This window comes from Mus caroli, unplaced genomic scaffold (genome assembly GCF_978045245.1).
Source record: "Mus caroli unplaced genomic scaffold, Mus_caroli_1 scaffold_2, whole genome shotgun sequence".
Classification (NCBI taxonomy): Eukaryota; Metazoa; Chordata; class Mammalia; order Rodentia; family Muridae; genus Mus; species Mus caroli.
In genome coordinates this window covers 155,979,097-155,996,232 of record NW_028227257.1, presented here as the reverse complement: position 1 = coordinate 155,996,232, position 17,136 = coordinate 155,979,097, and the positions used below count along the sequence as shown (strand labels likewise).

The window sequence follows — 17,136 nt, the reverse complement described above, 5'->3', positions numbered from 1 at the left end:
CCCTGCAGCACACTTCAATGACTTGATTCAAAACACATACTGTATGAGACACTAAAGGCATTTAATAGAAGTGCGCTAGGAAGCTGCCCCTACTCTTTGAGACACTCAGAATCCAAGGCTTGGTCAGTACTGTCTCCACTTTGTAGACAAACTTTTGGACTCTCTCATGATCTTCTAGCGTGGGAAATTCTTAGGATATAATTGGAACAGCTTGCCTTCCTGTGTGGGCTCGAAGCCGTATTTCTCCAGGTTGTCAGCATCAAAAGTCCCTTCTTTAAAGTCTTTTTCGATAGCGGGTGCAACTGTTTCCTGGAAGAGCGCTTTGGCGGTCAGAGGTGTGTCTATGCCTGCAGGAGCTCGGTAATTAACGTAGGGCTTGAGCTTGAAGCCCGTCAAGTCCGGGACGACAAATTCTGGAACCATTTCTTTAATCTGCACAAACTTCCTATCAGAAGTATAGATGCCTGTTTTCTTGGCACCCCGACTCTTAGTGAAGGTGCGTGGTCCCCGCTTGCTTGTCCACTTGCTCATCCTGTCCGCTCCCCGCACCAGGCCTTGAGTCACCGCAGTCAGGAAACCCATGCTGGGCTCTGGATAAATCAGCTCTGAAAGAACAAGGAAGGCAGCTGAGGGAATCAATCAGAGCCAGAGGAACTTACCCAGAACCGGAGAGCCCAAGAGCAAAGATGGCTGTGGAGCTTGTGGGAGACGAAGATACGAGAAGCCACGGGCGCAGAGGACCCAAAGACCTAAAGGAGACTACCCCCGGCCCGAAAAGATCCGGGACCCCGAAGAAGCCCGTGCAGATGGCGCCAACTGGAAACGCTCATACCGACCTGGGCTGAGGGCTCTAGAGCTCGGCCCGCAAGCCTCTTCTCCCTTTCGACCTGAGACAGCTCAGACTCGGTTTCCCCAGCCTGAGCCGTTTAAAACACCGCCAGACCGGTCACTCCTTCCAAGGCACAGCAAGGTCCTCCCTGCGTTTCCGACCGTAGGCGGGGTCAGACACTCCGTAGCAAGAGCCTCGCCGACTGGTCCCCAGGGCGCCCAATGCCCAGCCTCAGCCGAGCGGAGGGGGTGCGGCCCAGGAGGCTAAGCCAATCCGCGCAGTCGCTCACAACCGGATGTGGATCGAGCGCGCGCCGCTCTGCTCTCTCGCCTTGAGGCGGGAGGTGGCGGTCGGGCTCTAGCCTATGGAGCCGTCGCTCTGAGCTGTCGTCAGCCCCACGATAGAAGGCTCACAACCTCAGCGCCGTAGTTCGGCCGCGGGACTGGTGCGAGCATCATCCGTGCTGCCCTAGGTGCTGGGAGTAGGGGCTTGCGGACCCTCCGAGTCACTTTCGACCCTTGGTTTCCCGAACTGTCGCGCTATGGAGGACCGGCCAGTGACCGGCGGTCTACCCCACAGTCTGGCGCGTGGCCAAGTCTACGTGGTCCACTAATTAATCATCTTTGATCCCACCATACGCACCGAGCCTGTGATGTCGTCCACACGCCGCCCGCTGTGGCTGGGTCTCTTTTCACCGTTCACCTCTCTCTTTTGATACCCGGTCCTCTGGTCCCTCCCTTGCTCTCCTCGAGGGTAGGGGTGTTACTCCTCGGCTATAACCATCTCCTCTTCCCTCATTCCTCTTGATCGAGACCCCTTCTAGGCTGGGATCTTTCCTGTGCCTGTGAGACCTCTACACCGCGTTCTTTATCTTTCCCCTTGCCTACACCACCCCGCTCGGGTGAGGCCCACCCTCTAGCTGGTCACATTTCCCTGTCGCTTGCCTCCTTCATCCCTGTTCTGCTTTGCTCTTGGGCCACTTTCTTAGCTGTCCCACCAGTCTCAGCTGTCCCACCTCCCTGAACTGTCAGCCACTTTACACTTTTGGTCTCCTCCCCTAACTCCACCTCCCAACCCCAGACGGCCGTCCCCACGTGGCCGCTTGATCCCTGACTGTGCTGCTCAACTCCCCACCCCCCACCCCAACCCCGGGCTGCAGTTGAGGGTTCCCCTTAGACCACGTGAGGGCTGTTTACAGGAGACGGAAGCACACAGAGAAAGCAGACGCTTCTGGAAAACAACTTGTTTTGGAGCACAGAGTTCTGAAGTCTCTTCCAATAAGAGCGTTTGTGTGGAAAGGAGCTGGCAAGACTGGAACTACAGCTGTCCTGCTGTAAAGGTTCTGGTACAGCAGCTTGTCTCAGCCTGTCTCCTTTTCGCCCTCCACATTGCTTTGCTTTCAGTCATGCAGAAAGAGGAAGATGTCTGCCTTGAGGTAGGTAGATCAGACATGGGCGAGACCAAAACCCTTAGAGTCCCCAGACGGAGCATTTACAGAGATCAGAGGACCCTTTCCCTCAGGTGTCTACCGAGGCTTCCTGAAGATCTAGGGAATGTGGGAGTGGTGACTCAATCTATTTCCCTGTCCCGAGCTGGACACTTGTTGCTAGACAATGGTTCTTCACAGTGTGGGCTATGGAATTTGGCTGTTAGATCATCATGAAGCTTTCTTTGCCCCTCTTGTTTTTGTTTTTGTTTTGTTTTTGAGACAGGGTTTCTCTGTGTAGCCCTGGCTGTCCTGGAGCTCACTTTGTAGACCAGGCTGGCCTTGAACTCAGAAATCCGCCTGCCTCTGCCTCCGGAGCTCATGTGCCACCACACCTGGCTTTCTTTTCCCCTCTTAAAATCATAGTTGTTACTTGCTGTTTTCTCTTAGGACTTTGGTATTTGAGAGTCTTTTTCTCAGTCCAACACTAGCCACATCCCAAAAGCCATTATTATTATTATTACTATTTTGACACAGGGTCTCTCTACATCTCTGGGACTCACTCTAAGAAAAGAATGACCTTGAACGTAGAGATCTGCCTGCCTCTGCCTCCCAAGTGCTGGGATTTGTTTTTTATAAGCAAGAAAAGTAAATCCATAAGAATAACTGAGCCGGGCGTGGTGGCGCACGCCTTTAATCCCAGCACTCGGGAGGCAGAGGCAGGCGGATTTCTGAGTTCGAGGCCAGCCTGGTCTACAAAGTGAGTTCCAGGACAGCCAGGGCTATACAGAGAAACCCTGTCTCGAAAAACCAAAAAAAAAAAAAAAAAAAAAAAAAAAAAAAGAATAACTGTAAAAAGCTAAACAGGCTGGGATGGTCCACTGCGGCAGACTGTACCTAGGTGCCTTTCCTTAGATAAAGTAAACTCCGAAGAACATAGAGGGCGTGGTTGCTGTGCTTGCTCTTGTGCACCCCAGTTGATATGGTCATGAGAGCTGAGCTGGGGCAGTGGAGAAGGGAGGTGGGTACTTCAGTTTTGAAACCAAAAACATACTGGCTATATACACTGTACAATAGGGCTCTGGCTGACAGTAGACCATGTGCAATAGTGATCCCACAGATTGTATCAGTTGGTGGGGTAATAGTACCTTGTGACACTCGCACCTTGTGACATTCACACCATGAGGAAGTAGCCTAAGAACAGACTGGGCCAGTCCGTGGTGGCCAATGCCTTTAATTCCAGCACTGCCAAAACAAACAAACAAACAAAGGACATACTTACTGGTTTTGTTTTTGAGACAGGGTTTCTCTGTATAGCCCTGGCTGTCCTGGAACTCACTTTGTAGACCAGAATCTCCTTGAACTCAGAAATCCACCTGCCCCTGCCTTCCCATTGCTGGGATTAAAGACATGAAACACCAACTCCTCTGGAACGTACTTAGTGGAACATGTTCGTCCTCATCCTTAAACAATACTCAGTTGTTTGCCTCCTGTGCTAAGATCACAAGGATGAGTTTTCTAGGCAACCCACTTACTCCGTTAGGATGCAGAACTGTGCCTTTGGAGTTCTTTGTTGTGTGACCCTCAGCTCTCCTCGGGTTTCTGGAGGGATTGCTGAGTCTGCGGCATGCTGTTTATTTTTAAGGCTAGGCTTTGGTAATTAGCAGTTAGGTAGAAGCTGCAAAGGATGGGTAAATGGGCCCTACACTATCCAGTTCCTAACTTTTTGGGATAAAGGGGTGGCTGGATATTGGAGGACTCAGGGACAGATGCAGGTCTGGTTTTGTTTTGTTTTGTTTTGTTTTGTTTTTGTCTTTAGCTTTTGGGGGACAGCGTCTATTGTGGGTCACCCCTCACCTTTACATTCTGAGTTCTTACTCCCCTGCCGCCTTCCCTCCCCCGGATCTGGTCCTTGGGCATCTAAAATCCTGTCAATGCCTTCTTGGAGACCACAGGTGGCAGAGACAGGATTCTCTTTGAGATGTAAACTGATATTGTATGTCTCAATTTCCAAATGGATCTTTCCTTGGGGCTTCTTTTTTGTCCAGTGTCCTTTTTTGCTTTGAAGACTGCATTTCACTGGTTGCTTAGGCCGGGCTTGAACTCCTAGGTGAATATGATCCTCTTGCCTCTTCCTTTCAAGTAGTTGGGACTAACATGCTGCACATGTTATACTTGGTTTCTCTGTGTAGACCGGGCTGTCCTGGAACTCACTCTGTAGATCAGGCTGGCCTCGAACTCAGAAATCCACCTGTCTCTGCCTCCCAAGTGCTGGGATTAAAGGCGTGTGCCACCACTGCTATACTCTTGACGCACTCTCAGGAGTTTCTGAGCATTCGTTCTGATTGGCTTTCATGGATTGTGGGGTTTGTGATCCTAGTCCTGTTGGCGTCCAGAGGAACCAAGACATAGCTTTGACCTGCCCTAGGCTTACTTCTTGAGGACTGGAGAGCCAGCAGTTGGGTTTATTATTTGCCAGTAGCAAAGTGCTACCCATTCCAGTGCCAAAGGAGACAGGTTGCTGCTTTTCTGTCCTTACAGTTGAGCTCAGAGGGTCTCAGCACCCCTACAAGATCATTGATCATTTTTCTAAATTAAAAATATAGTTATTTGGGCTGGAGAGATGGCTCAACAGTTAAAAGCACTGATTGCTCTTAAAGAGGTACTGAGTTCAATTCCCCAAAACCACATGGCGGCTTATAACCATCTGTAATGGGATCTGATGCCCATCTTCTGGTCTGTATGAGCAACAGTGTACTCATATACTTTAAATAAATAAATAAATAAATAAATCTTAAGGAAAAAAAACCGCCGGGTGTGGTGGCGCACTCCTTTAATCCCAGCACTCGGGAGGCAGAGGCAGGCGGATTTCTGAGTTCGAGGCCAGCCTGGTCTACACAGTGAGTTCCAGGACAGCCAGGGCTATACAGAGAAACCCTGTCTCGAAACCCCTCCCTCCCCCCAAAAAAAGAAAAAAACCAAACAAGCAAAATTTAAAAATATATATAGTTATTGGGCTGGATCGATGGCTCAGAGGTTAAGAACACTAGCTGTTTTTCCAGAGATTTGGAGTTTAATTCCCAGCAATCACATGGTGGCTCATAACCATCTATAATGAAATTTGGTGCCCTCTTCTGGCATGCAGGCAGAACACTCTACATAATAAGCAAATGTTTAAAAAAAGACAAGTGTAAATAAAGTTATTACATTTCTTTGTGTATGTGTGTAACTTTGTAAATGTAGTAGCATCTACATAGTGTGGAGGTGGGAGAACAGCTTATGGCAGTCTGTTCTGTCTTGGACCGTAGGACTTTCCAGGATGACACTCAGGTCTGCAGACTTGGCTGCAGGTGCCTGGTCCGCTGAGTTGTCTGGTAAACCCCATTTCTTAGAAACCTTCAGGGTATTGATTTCCTTCCTAGCTCCTGACTTAACTTTTGTTCTCTAATCAAGCTCAGACTGAGAAATTGGGCCCCTTGTCTGTCCAGCCTGACTTCTCTTCTCTCCTCAGGCTGGCTACTGTTTGGGTACCACCCTGAGCTCCTGGAGGCTGCATTTCATGGAGGAGCAGTCCCAGTCCACCATGGTAATCCCTATGGGCTGCCCAGGGGATGGGCCCTGATAGGCCTGCAGCTATGTTCAGCCTTGCTGACCCTCCTGTTATCTCCCATCCTGTGTAGCTGATGGGGATTGGAATTGGCGCCCTCCTTACCCTAGCCTTCGTTGGTATTACCTTCTTTTTTGTATACAGAAGAGTGAGAAGATTACGTGAGTATCTTGGTTTGGACTCTGGCTGAGCTGTGGGGCTTTGGCTGCATTTGTGTCCTATGAGATGTTTAGAGCTTCCTGAAGCTTCTGTTAAAGGCTTATTGGAATGTGCGTGCCTACTGGGACTCAGGTTGACATTCCCAGTCTGTCCATAGCCTTTTCTGCTCTCTCCAAAGCTAGGATCCAGTAAGAACAGTAGGAACTCCGGATTCTTCTAAGAGGAGTCTCCTATGTTACTGCTTTCCCAGCTGTCGGAGCGGTAGCCAAGGACAGGGTAGAACATGGTTTGTCGTCAGCACCTTCACCTTTCAGGGCCTTTCTTGCGCTTGTAGTTTATTGTAGTTGCAGCCATTTTCAGCATACAGCCATTCAAGGCTAGTCACCCAGATCCCTGCTGTTTCACATGCTCCCGCTTTCCTCTCACAGGACGGGCAGAACCCACTCCTCAGTACAGGTTCCGGAAGAGAGACAAAGTAATGTTTTATGGCCGGAAGATCATGAGGAAGGTAAATTTCATGGAAGCCCTGGGTTGCACAAGATGGTGGTGAGAGTCTCTTCTAAACAGTTCTTTGTGGAATGGGGATCTGCTGCTAGCAAGCCCTCAAGGTCCTGAACTCTCTAGCTCCTGATTCATGCTGCCATCTGCTCTGCTTAGGAGATGGTTTAAGTCATCCTGAATATTATCTACCTCCCCATAAGAACCAACACATTTGACCTAGAAATACCTTACTTGCCCTGGAGGCAGCCAGGGAGGCATGGTATTGGTGGATGTGTATCTGGCTTGAAACACGTGAACTGCCTTAGCAGACAGGGGCACTTGGGCTTTCTGAAGTGCTGGTTTGTGTTAACAAGAAATAGGATAGGAAAGTGATTTTCAGAAATATCCCTGGGTACAGAATGGACAGGCACAGAGGGCATGTGTTTGCCCCAAGATGGGTGGTCACTGCCAGATTGGGAAAAGTGAGCCAAAGGACCCACCTCCCAGGAATGCCAGTAGAACAGTGCCGTCCCTAATGACCACAATTATCCTAAGGTAAAAAATTGTGGCTTCTTTTCTATGTTTGTGGGAGTTCTCGATCCTAACTCCGTTGTCCTCCTGCACTGAGGGTCAGGGGCTGGTGGCTAGGGATGAGCAGGCTGGCCTGAGTCCTTTTCACCTTTGATTAGTTGCCACAGCTGGTCCCTTCTGCTTCCTCCCTCTCCCCTCAGGCTTGGCAACTTCAGGGCAGTAGGACTATTCTGTGGGGTTTATGGGACTGTGAGGTGTGCTCTTGTCCAAATGGTATCCCTTTGTCCTTGACTGCTCTATCTCCTTCAAGAAACCCGGTGGGTAGTGGGGGTTGGTGAGAGTAACACCTACTAACTCAGGTCAGGAAGGTAGCAAATCATAGCCAGGTTCAGGGGACAGACAGACTCTGAGGCTGAGGGCTTAGACCTTGCCAGTCCGTGTCAGCACCCTGTCTTTCTCTTGGTTCTGCAGGTGACCACACTCCCCCATACCTTGGTTGGGAATACCTCTGCACCCCGGCAGCGAGTCAGGAAGAGGACCAAAGTGCTGTCTTTGGCCAAGAGGTACTCGGGGTTTCCCTCAGGTCCTTCCCACTGCTGTGGCTCCCCTCATGTCAGGACACGCCAAGGCGGATGCTTCTTCAGGCTTTGAAGTTTGGGTATTGGGTATCCAATAGTATTGGGTTTAGGCTTCATCATCTCTTACTTAAGTGTCTCTGCTTTGCAGGATTCTGCGCTTTAAGAAAGAGTATCCTACTTTGCAGCCAAAAGAGCCTCCACCCTCCCTGCTTGAGGCCGATCTTACAGAGTTTGATGTGAAGAACTCTCATCTGCCATCAGAAGTTTTGTACATGTTGAAAAATGTTCGGTAAGTCAGTGGATGGGCTGCTGGAGGGCTCTGTCTAGGGCGTGTCTCTGGAGGCATCCACTTTCCTTCCTTGGATTGTCTTTGACCTAGCCTTCCTATGTCGGGGGTGTTGGCAAAGTCTGTTTTCTTCCCACCTTGAAACTGTTGCTTCCATGCTTCATGGTAGCAGAAATGTTCAATGGAGTCAGGGTGCTTGTCCTCGGGTGTGTGGAACCCCGTGGTCGGCTCACCGGATTAGCTGTTCCTTCCTGTTCTACTCAATAATAGTTGGCAGCACTTTTTTTTTTTTTTCGAGACAGGGTTTCTCTGTGTAGCCCTGGCTGTCCTGGCACTCACTTTGTAGACCAGGCTGGCCTCGAACTCAGAAATCCGCCTGCCTCTGCCTCCCAAGTGCTGGGATTAAAGGCGTGCGCCACCATGCCCGGCTAGTTGGCAGCACTTTTATTCCCAGTGTCAAACTCAAGAATAAGTGTGAGAAGTTGTGTATGGGTGAGAAACTGCAAGCTGGCTCTCCCCCACACACCCTACCCCAGCACTCTCTCACCTATCCTGGCAGGCTCTCACCTATCCTGGCAGGATCTTGCTGTGTAGCCTAAGCTGGCCTTCAGCTCGCAACCCTGTGCCTCATCCTCCCAAATGCTGACATCCACATACCATTCTGTCAGCTTCCTTTTTTTTTTAAGGTACATTATTTTTAACTTTTGAAATATTATTACTTGAGGGGAGGGATATGTAAGTGAGGACAGGTACACATGGGCCACAGCATGTGTGTGGAGATCAGAGGATAGTTTTGTGGAGTTAGTTCTTCCCTTTCTATCTTCATGTTGTGTGGTTTGAAGAAGAAAGGCCCCCACAGGCTCATAGATTTGAATTCTTAGTCATAAGGGAGCGGCACTATTTCAGAAGGATTAGGAGGTGTGGCCTTGTTGGAGAAGGCGTGTCATTGGGGATGGACTTTGAGGTTTCAAAAGCCTTCCCTCCCCCCATACATGTCTGTGGATCAGGATGTAGCTCTCAGCTACTGCTCCTGTACCATGCATGCCACCATGCTTTCTACCGTGATCATCATCATGGCCTGTAAGCATGCCCTCAGTCTTCTGTATGCTGCAGGGTATGGTGTCTCTTCCCAGCCTTAGAACAGGGACTGAGGGGAGAGGGGACTTTCAGAGAGGAAACTAGGAAAGGGGATTTGAAATATAAATGAAGAAAATATCTAATTAAAAAAAAAAAAAAAGAACAGTGACTGAGATATGTGGGCTCTGAGGATTGAACCTCACGGCCCACATCACTGGGAGGGGCTCTGCCTTCTGTTTTGTGTTTGACTTACATTACTACTGGCAGTGAGAAATTTTTGAGCTGCTTAGTTATCTTAGAAGTTTAAAATTCTGATTGCCTGGAATGCCAGATGAGCTGAATCAGCCTTACAGAGGTCTGGGCCAGGCCTGGCCTTCTTGTTAGTGGGGACAGTGGCCTGTACCCCTTACTCTTCCTTGAGCGCACTTGCTGTGTCTGTTGCAGGGTCCTAGGCCACTTTGAGAAGCCACTGTTTCTGGAGCTGTGCAAACATATGGTCTTCGTGCAGTTACAAGAAGGGGAGCATGTATTCCAACCTGGGGAGCCTGACATCAGCATCTATGTGGTCCAGGATGGACGGCTGGAGGTCTGCATCCAAGACGCTGTGAGTGAGCGGACAGGGCGGGGTGGGGGTGGGTCAGGGGCCTGAGCTCTTAGCTGTCTATCATGTTAAAGGTTTGAATAGCTGTCCATCAAAAAGTTAGTGTATTGGAATTGGAAAGATGGCTCAATGGTTAAGAACACTGGCTGCTCACAACTGTCTGTAACTCCTGTCCCAGGGGATCCTACACCCTCACACAGATACACATGCAGTCAAATCACCAATGTACATTAAAAAAAAGTTAGTGTCGAATTTTAACCTTAGTTCTTTGGAAAAAAATCAACAGTCTTATTCAGTGTTCAAACACAGCTGCTATTTTTATTTTATCAACACAATACACATACATACACTGAGATATTTTCATTCAATAGTCCAAGGACAACCTAGAACTCCCTGTGTAGCCCAGGCTGTCCTTGAGTTCGTGGCAATCCTCCTACCTTGGCCTCTTGAGTGCTGGGATTATAGTCCTGAGCCAACATACCTGACATATTATCTTTGTTTGTTTGTTTGTTTTTTTAATAAGATTTGTTTATTTTTATATGTGTGTGTACATTGTCACTATCTTCATACATACCCAAAGAGGGTATCTGATCCCATTACAGATGGTTGTGAGCCACTATCTGTTGGCTGGTGGGAATTGAACTCAGGACCTTTGGAAGAGCAGTCAGTGCTCTTAACCGCTGAGCCATCTCTCCAGCCCCTGACACATTATCTTTACCATTAGGCACATACAAGTCTCTCATTCAAAAATATTGTAATTTTTATTGATAATAACTAAGTTTGGTTATAGTTTTCTACAGTGGCCTCATTTGTAGTCAGTCTAACTAATTAATTTAAGCTGTGTATTGGGAAGCTGTGGCTGGGTCTGGCAGGATTTTTTTCGTTAGTCCTCTACTGTGCATGCACGTGCATGAGTGTATGTAGTAGGCTTCCCATTGCTGTTATAAAACATGACTAAAAGTAACTTGGGGAGGGAACGGTTTATTTCAGCTTATAGTTCCATATCACAGTCTGTCATCAAAGAAAGGCAGGACAGGAACTCCAGACAAAAACATAGAGGTAGGAACTGAAGCACAAGCTATGGTAAGCATGCTGCTTACTGCCTTTCCCCTCAGGGCTTGCTCAGCCTTTTGGGATTTTGTTTCTTTGTTTTGTTTTATTTTGTGTTTTTTATAGTACCTCAAACCACCTGCTCAGGGGTGACTGGTGGCTGTGAGCTGGACCCTCTCACATCAATCATCAATCAAGAAAATGCCCCACAGGCATTGCCCACACCCAATGTGGTGGGAGAATTTTTTTCTCAGTTGAGTCTCCTTCTTTCCAAGTGACGTATCAAATTGGCATTTGGATAGCCAACACCATATTTGTGTGTTTATGTGGGTGTGTTGTTTCTCAGAGGCTATCCACCTTTTTCATTTTAGTTCACTTTGAGACAGTATCTCACTATGTAGTCCTGGCTGGCTTGGAATTCACTCTGTAGACCAGGCTGGTCTTGAGCTCACAGAGATCTAGCTGCCTCTGCCTCCCAAGTGCTGGCATTAAATGCATGTGTCACAATACCTGGCTACCTTGTTTTTTGGAACAGGGTTTCTGAAATCCCCAAGTGGGCCAGTCTGACTTGTCAAGTGAGCGTCACACATCTGACTATTGTCATGTCCCTAGCACTGGGTCACAGATGCACACCAACAGTCCAGATATTTAACATTTTCAATTACTATTATATGTGTGTGTCATGGTGTGCACATGTAAAGGCCAGAGAAAAGCTTTTAAAAATGTGTTCTCTTCTTTTACTGTGGGGCTCTAGGGGTCAGACGCACGCTGTCAGTCTTGCAGGACAGGACCTTTAACTGCTGAGCCATCTCACTGGGCCATACTTGACATTTGAGGGCATTTGGGGCTGGGGATCTCACTATCTGTGACAATTCAATATTATGAAAATAAGCTGGGTGGTGGTGGTGGCTGTGGCGCACGCCTTTAATCCCAGCACTTGGGAGGCAGAGGCAGACAGATTTCTGAGTTCAAGGCCAGCCTGGTCTACAAAGTGAGTTCCAGGACAGCCAGGGCTACACAGAGAAACCCTGTCTCGAAAAACCAAAAAAAAAAAAAAAAAAGAAAGAAAGAAAGAAAGAAAGGAAGAAAGAAAGAAAGAAAGAAAATAAATGTTACTTTTAAAGAGACTAGAACTTGTTCTGGACCTCATATCCAGAGTTGATAATATACTGTGAGCTGATTTAAGACAATACTGATAACCTGTTTGTTTAGCCTGCCTTTAAGAGAACAATGTTAACAGCCACCCTTACTTGCCTTGGATTTCCCACGCATCAACTTTTACAAGCTAAGCTAATGTATATCTGTAGTTTTACATTATTTATTCTTCCATACCCCTGACCCACAAATAATGCTTGTATGTATATATAAGTAAGTATCATGTGTTCAAGGCAACATGTAACTCTGGCTGGCTTAGAACTCACTATACAGACCAGGCAGGCCTGTAATTCTCAGAGATCTGCCTGCATCTGCCTCCCAAGTGCTGGGGTTAAAGGCCACCACCACCCAGCGTTTGGTATGTAGTTATGTATTTTAACATTTATCATCTTCAGCTTATGAAGTGAGCAAGTGATTGTGAGACCCTGAAGTGGGTGCTGGAACCCAACTTCTGTATTCTGTAGAAGCTCAGCCAGTACTCTACTGTTGAGCTATTTCTATAGCCATGTTTATGGTATCTCTTAATCCTGCTAATTCCAGCAAGGCTCGTGTGCTCTTCTCTGATGCCCACTTTATATCAACTCAAAGATCAAATCTTGTATGCCAACTGTCCTGGGTACCAGCTGGGCCTCTTTGCCCTGTACTGACACCTGTCAATCTGTTCTCTAAGCACAGGATGGCACCGAGGTGGTGGTCAAAGAGGTCCTGCCAGGGGACAGTGTCCACAGTCTCCTCAGCATTTTGGATGTGATCACCGTGAGTATCCCCCACTGTGTCCCTGCCATAGGTGCCCAGGCATCTCTAGCTAGCCCTCGAGGTCAGTGCTTCCTGTCTTGCTAGACCTCACATGAGTTCTGTTCTGTATCTATACAGGTGAGAGGGGCTGTCTAGGATGAGAAAGGCCCTCACGCCGTAGTTAAGGATGTGTCTGTGGGAACAGCTTTGACATTGGGTTTAAGATAGAATGTATTTAGTAAGGCTTTGGTGGTCCTTTCTATTTCTTCTTTGTCTGTCTGTCTGTCTGTCTCTGTCTGGTTCTAGGCTTGCCTCACACTTTTGATTCTCCCATCTCTGCCTCCAGAGTCCTGGGATTACAAGTGTCTGCTACTGCTCCCAACATTCTTCACTCTTTCTTTTTTTTTTTTTAGATTTATTTATTTTATTTTATGAATACACTGTAGCTGTCTTCAGATACACCAGAAGAGGCTATCGGATCCCATTACAGATGGTTGTGAGCCACTGTGTGGTTGCTGGGAATTGAATTCAGGACCTTGGGAAGAGCTCTTAACCGCTGAGTCATCTCTCCAGCCCCATTCTTCACTCTTTGTGTCTTATTATATCTGTTCACTTACAGACGTGAACAGAACAATCACATCAGCTGTATCTCTCTCATCTGCTGGGCTCAAAGGTATGGGCCTCTGTGCCTGGCTGGTTACCTCTCTTGTTGCTAATGACAGAAACACCTGACAGAAGCAATTAAGGAAGGCAGGGCTCCTTTCAGCTCAGTGATTAAAGGTGTGACCCATTGTGATGGAGAAGGAATGACAGCAGAGGTGTGAGACCATATCCCTGACAGAGTGCTGCCCCACATTCAAGGTGGGGCTTCCCTCTAAATTAAAACCTTTCACAGGGCAGTGGTGGCCTTTAATCCCAGCACTTGGGAGGCAGAGGCAGGAGGATTTCTTCGAGGCCAGCCTGGTCTACACAGAGAAACTGTCTTGAAAAACCAAAAACCAAACCAGACAAAACAAACAAAACCAAAACAACCCAAATGTTTATAGAAACATTCTCTTATATACATGGAGGAGTGTGTTTTGATGGTGATTCCAAATCTAGCCGAGTTCACTATGAAGGTTAACCGTCACACCTCTTTTCTAGATTGTGTTATGCAGAGAAGTTAAGTAGAGCCTTATGTGGGGGTATTCAGACATGCTGAACCTAGGAGACCAAGACTTTGTACAGGATCATAGGAAGAGCCTCAGTGGGGCCCACTGATCCATCATCCATAGTTGCCTACATGCAAATATGCTGGGGTATCTTTTGTGTCTACACTGCTGCCTATCAGGCAAAGACTGCTTCGTCTTGTTTGGTGGCCTAGAGGTATGAATGGAACCTCTGTGTCTTACTGTGCCCCACTGGACCTGAGTTGGGGTTGTTGCTTGCCCAAGGAAAAAAGATGTCCACCTTTGAGTGTCTTTGAATTGCTCTCGAAAGACTGATGCTTGGCTTTGAGGAAGCTACTAACATGAGCTCATGTGTTTCTGGTGCTGGAGCTCACTCTGAGGGATGCTCCAGATGTGTAGGACTTCAGTCTGTATGGGGTAGGTAGACCAGTTAGCCACCTGCTATCTGCATCATTCCTCCATCCTGCCAGCTACCTTTTCTTTTAAGCAAAAAAATTTTATCTAACTATGGCATGGACCTTTCCTTGTTCCTCTTTGATCCTGGTCTCGTGGTTTTTAAACTGAATGTCATTTATTCTAGCATGTGATGAATATGCTGAGGAAGTAGGTTATGGCTGAGGCCAAGGCCAGGGTTTCTCCTGAATTGACTATCCCACTGTGTACACATCAGGCTGGCCCCCTTCCCAAGAGAAGGAGTCTATCTTCCAAGACTGGACAGGGTAGAAGGGGATGACCCTGGAGAGAAGATGACCACTGTATTGCTATTACCTGGTCATTTTTCAGTCTCACCACATGTTTGTAGTTATTACAATTAAATTAAATTTTTTTGATTTCTTGTTTTGTTTTGTTTTGTTTTTTGGACAGCCCTGGCTATCCTGGAACTCACTGGCCTCCAACTCACAGAGTTTTGTCTGCTTCTGTCTCCCAAGAGCTTGTATTAAAGGCATGCTCCACCATACCTGGAAAGAGCTTAGAATTTTTACAAAATAGCATGTACAGACATTTTAGGATGCACTTGCTATTTCATAAACAACAATCATCTGTCCACGCTGCAACCTTTCAACTCTCAGGTTCTTTTAACACGTGTGTTTTATATGTGTTCTGTCTTAGGCACACTGTCTTCTTTTCTGGAGAACGGAGAAGAACCCCTCTTGCCTGCCCATATTGCTCTTCACTGCTTCTCCCATCCCCTTGTTTCTAACCACGGGGCTAAAACTAAGACTCCATACATGCCTTTCACAGCTGAGCCACAGAGTTTCCCAGGGAACCTGGTTGCTTGTCAGCTTTTGTTCTCTTGCAGTTAACACTAGAGTCTGCCCTGGCCTGTGCTCCATGAGGAGTACTTTTCTCTGAAACCGTCCTACCTTCCCCATCCTGCCATCTCATGCTACCTGGAATTCCCTGTACTTGGCTGGAAGGATCTCCTGTTTCCTCATTATCATCCCCTTTCTCGTTTTGGGGGTGCAGACCCTCTGTTAGCTTCCTGAAGAAGGTGCAGGAGACACACATTTGTGAGACATATAGAACTAGTCTTCCTTATCTTTCTCTTAAACCTACTATTATATGTAATTTACTATATATAATTTAACTGTAATTTGTGTGTGAGTGTGTGTGTGTATTTGCATGTATGTGTATCAGACTTAGCCTGGTTTTCTATTGTCTTCCAGTGAAGAACTATTTTTTTTTCCAAGACAGGGTTGAGATCAGATCAGTGGTGGCATGTCACAGGTTTGTGTTAGGTATTGACTTCGGTTGTCACAAGACACTCTGTTTGCTAAAAATCACCTTCACTCAGCTGGTAATTACATGGATTAATTATGAAAAGAAAGAAGCTACTTAAAAACTAGGAATGATAGCACACACCTGTAATCTCAGCAGTCTAGAGGCAGATGGGTCCTTGTGAGTTTGAAGCCAGCCTGGTCTACAGATGCCCGAGATGGGAGACAGAGGCAGGAAGATAGGCCAGAAGCTTGATGGCCAGCTAGTCTGGAGTAAGCTGCACAGAAGCAGAAACATGGCAAGATGTAATGAAAGAGCCACACACACACACACACACACACACACACACACACACACTGTAGTGTGTGTGCTCTTGTGCTTGTATACATACTTATACATTGAAAAAAAGACAAACGTATGTTTATGGTCCAGATTGTCAACTGGAGAATCTATGCAGGAAACAGGACAGTAAACTGAAGGATTTTTCCTTCAGGAGTTGAGAGCCCTAGATATGGATGTCTATAGGCTTTTTGTATGTCTTTGGTAGGATCTTGTGGGTAGATGAGGATGAAACCCAGGGTCTTCACATGCTAGGCAGGGCTCTACTGTAAAGATCTATCTCCAGACTCTTTTTTTGAGACAGTATTGCTCTGAATCCTTCTGCCTCTACTTCCTAAGTACTGAGATGACTGTGTCCACCATACCTAACTGAGATGACTGTGTCCACCATACCTAACTGAGATGACTGTGTCCACCATACCTAACTGAGATGACTGTGTCCACCATACCTAACTGAGATGACTGTGTCCACCATATCTAACTGAGATGACTGTGTCCACCATATCTAACTGAGATGACTGTGTCCACCATACCTAACTGAGATGACTGTGTCCACCATACCTAACTGAGATGACTGTGTCCACCATACCTAACTGAGATGACTGTGTCCACCATACCTAACTGAGATGACTGTGTCCACCATATCTAACTGAGATGACTGTGTCCACCATATCTAACTGAGATGACTGTGTCCACCATACCTAACTGAGATGACTGTGTCCACCATACCTAACTGAGATGACTGTGTCCACCATACCTAACTGAGATGACTGTGTCCACCATACCTAACTGAGATGACTGTATCCACCATACCTAACTGAGATGACTGTGTCCACCATATCTAACTGAGATGACTGTGTCCACCATATCTAACTGAGATGACTGTGTCCACCATATCTAACTGAGATGACTGTGTCCACCATACCTAACTGAGATGACTGTGTCCACCATACCTAACTGAGATGACTGTGTCCACCATACCTAACTGAGATGACTGTGTCCACCATACCTAACTGAGATGACTGTGTCCACCATACCTAACTGAGATGACTGTGTCCACCATATCTAACTGAGATGACTGTGTCCACCATATCTAACTGAGATGACTGTGTCCACCATACCTAACTGAGATGACTGTGTCCACCATACCTAACTGAGATGACTGTGTCCACCATACCTAACTGAGATGACTGTGTCCACCATACCTAACTGAGATGACTGTGTCCACCATACCTAACTGAGATGACTGTGTCCACCATACCTTACTGAGATGACTGTGTCCACCATACCTAACTGAGATGACTGTGTCCACCATATCTAACTGAGATGACTGTGTCCACCATACCTAACTGAGATGACTGTGTCCACCATACCTTACTGAGATGACTGTGTCCA

General features: G+C 47.1%; 2 protein-coding genes across 2 annotated transcripts in view; one reads left to right on the top strand and one right to left on the bottom strand.

The window, feature by feature from the left end:
* Positions 1–42: 42 nt before the first annotated feature.
* On the bottom strand, positions 43–1,056 carry Mrpl41 (mitochondrial ribosomal protein L41). Its single transcript, XM_021156829.3, has 2 exons — positions 837–1,056; positions 43–605 (listed from the first exon to the last, which is right to left on the bottom strand). Exon 2 carries the CDS (start codon positions 580–582, stop codon positions 175–177), a length of 408 nt encoding a protein of 135 aa, XP_021012488.1. The 5' UTR covers positions 583–605; positions 837–1,056; the 3' UTR covers positions 43–174.
* A 115-nt stretch (positions 1,057–1,171) lies between these two features.
* The window catches only part of Pnpla7 (patatin like domain 7, lysophospholipase), an 85,472-nt gene continuing 69,507 nt past the window's right edge, over positions 1,172–17,136 (top strand). The window contains exons 1-8 of the mRNA XM_085835116.1: positions 1,172–2,264; positions 5,767–5,841; positions 5,936–6,023; positions 6,450–6,529; positions 7,504–7,595; positions 7,759–7,899; positions 9,418–9,577; positions 12,455–12,535. Coding sequence (XP_085691242.1) covers positions 2,235–2,264; positions 5,767–5,841; positions 5,936–6,023; positions 6,450–6,529; positions 7,504–7,595; positions 7,759–7,899; positions 9,418–9,577; positions 12,455–12,535 — 747 coding nt within the window. The 5' untranslated portion in view covers positions 1,172–2,234. The remainder of the gene's footprint in view (positions 2,265–5,766; positions 5,842–5,935; positions 6,024–6,449; positions 6,530–7,503; positions 7,596–7,758; positions 7,900–9,417; positions 9,578–12,454; positions 12,536–17,136) is intronic.

Coding starts and splice junctions, on each gene's coding strand:
- Mrpl41 (XM_021156829.3), bottom strand. CDS start 582: ATGGGTTTCCTGACTGCGGTGACTCAAGGCCTGGTGCGGGGAGCGGAC.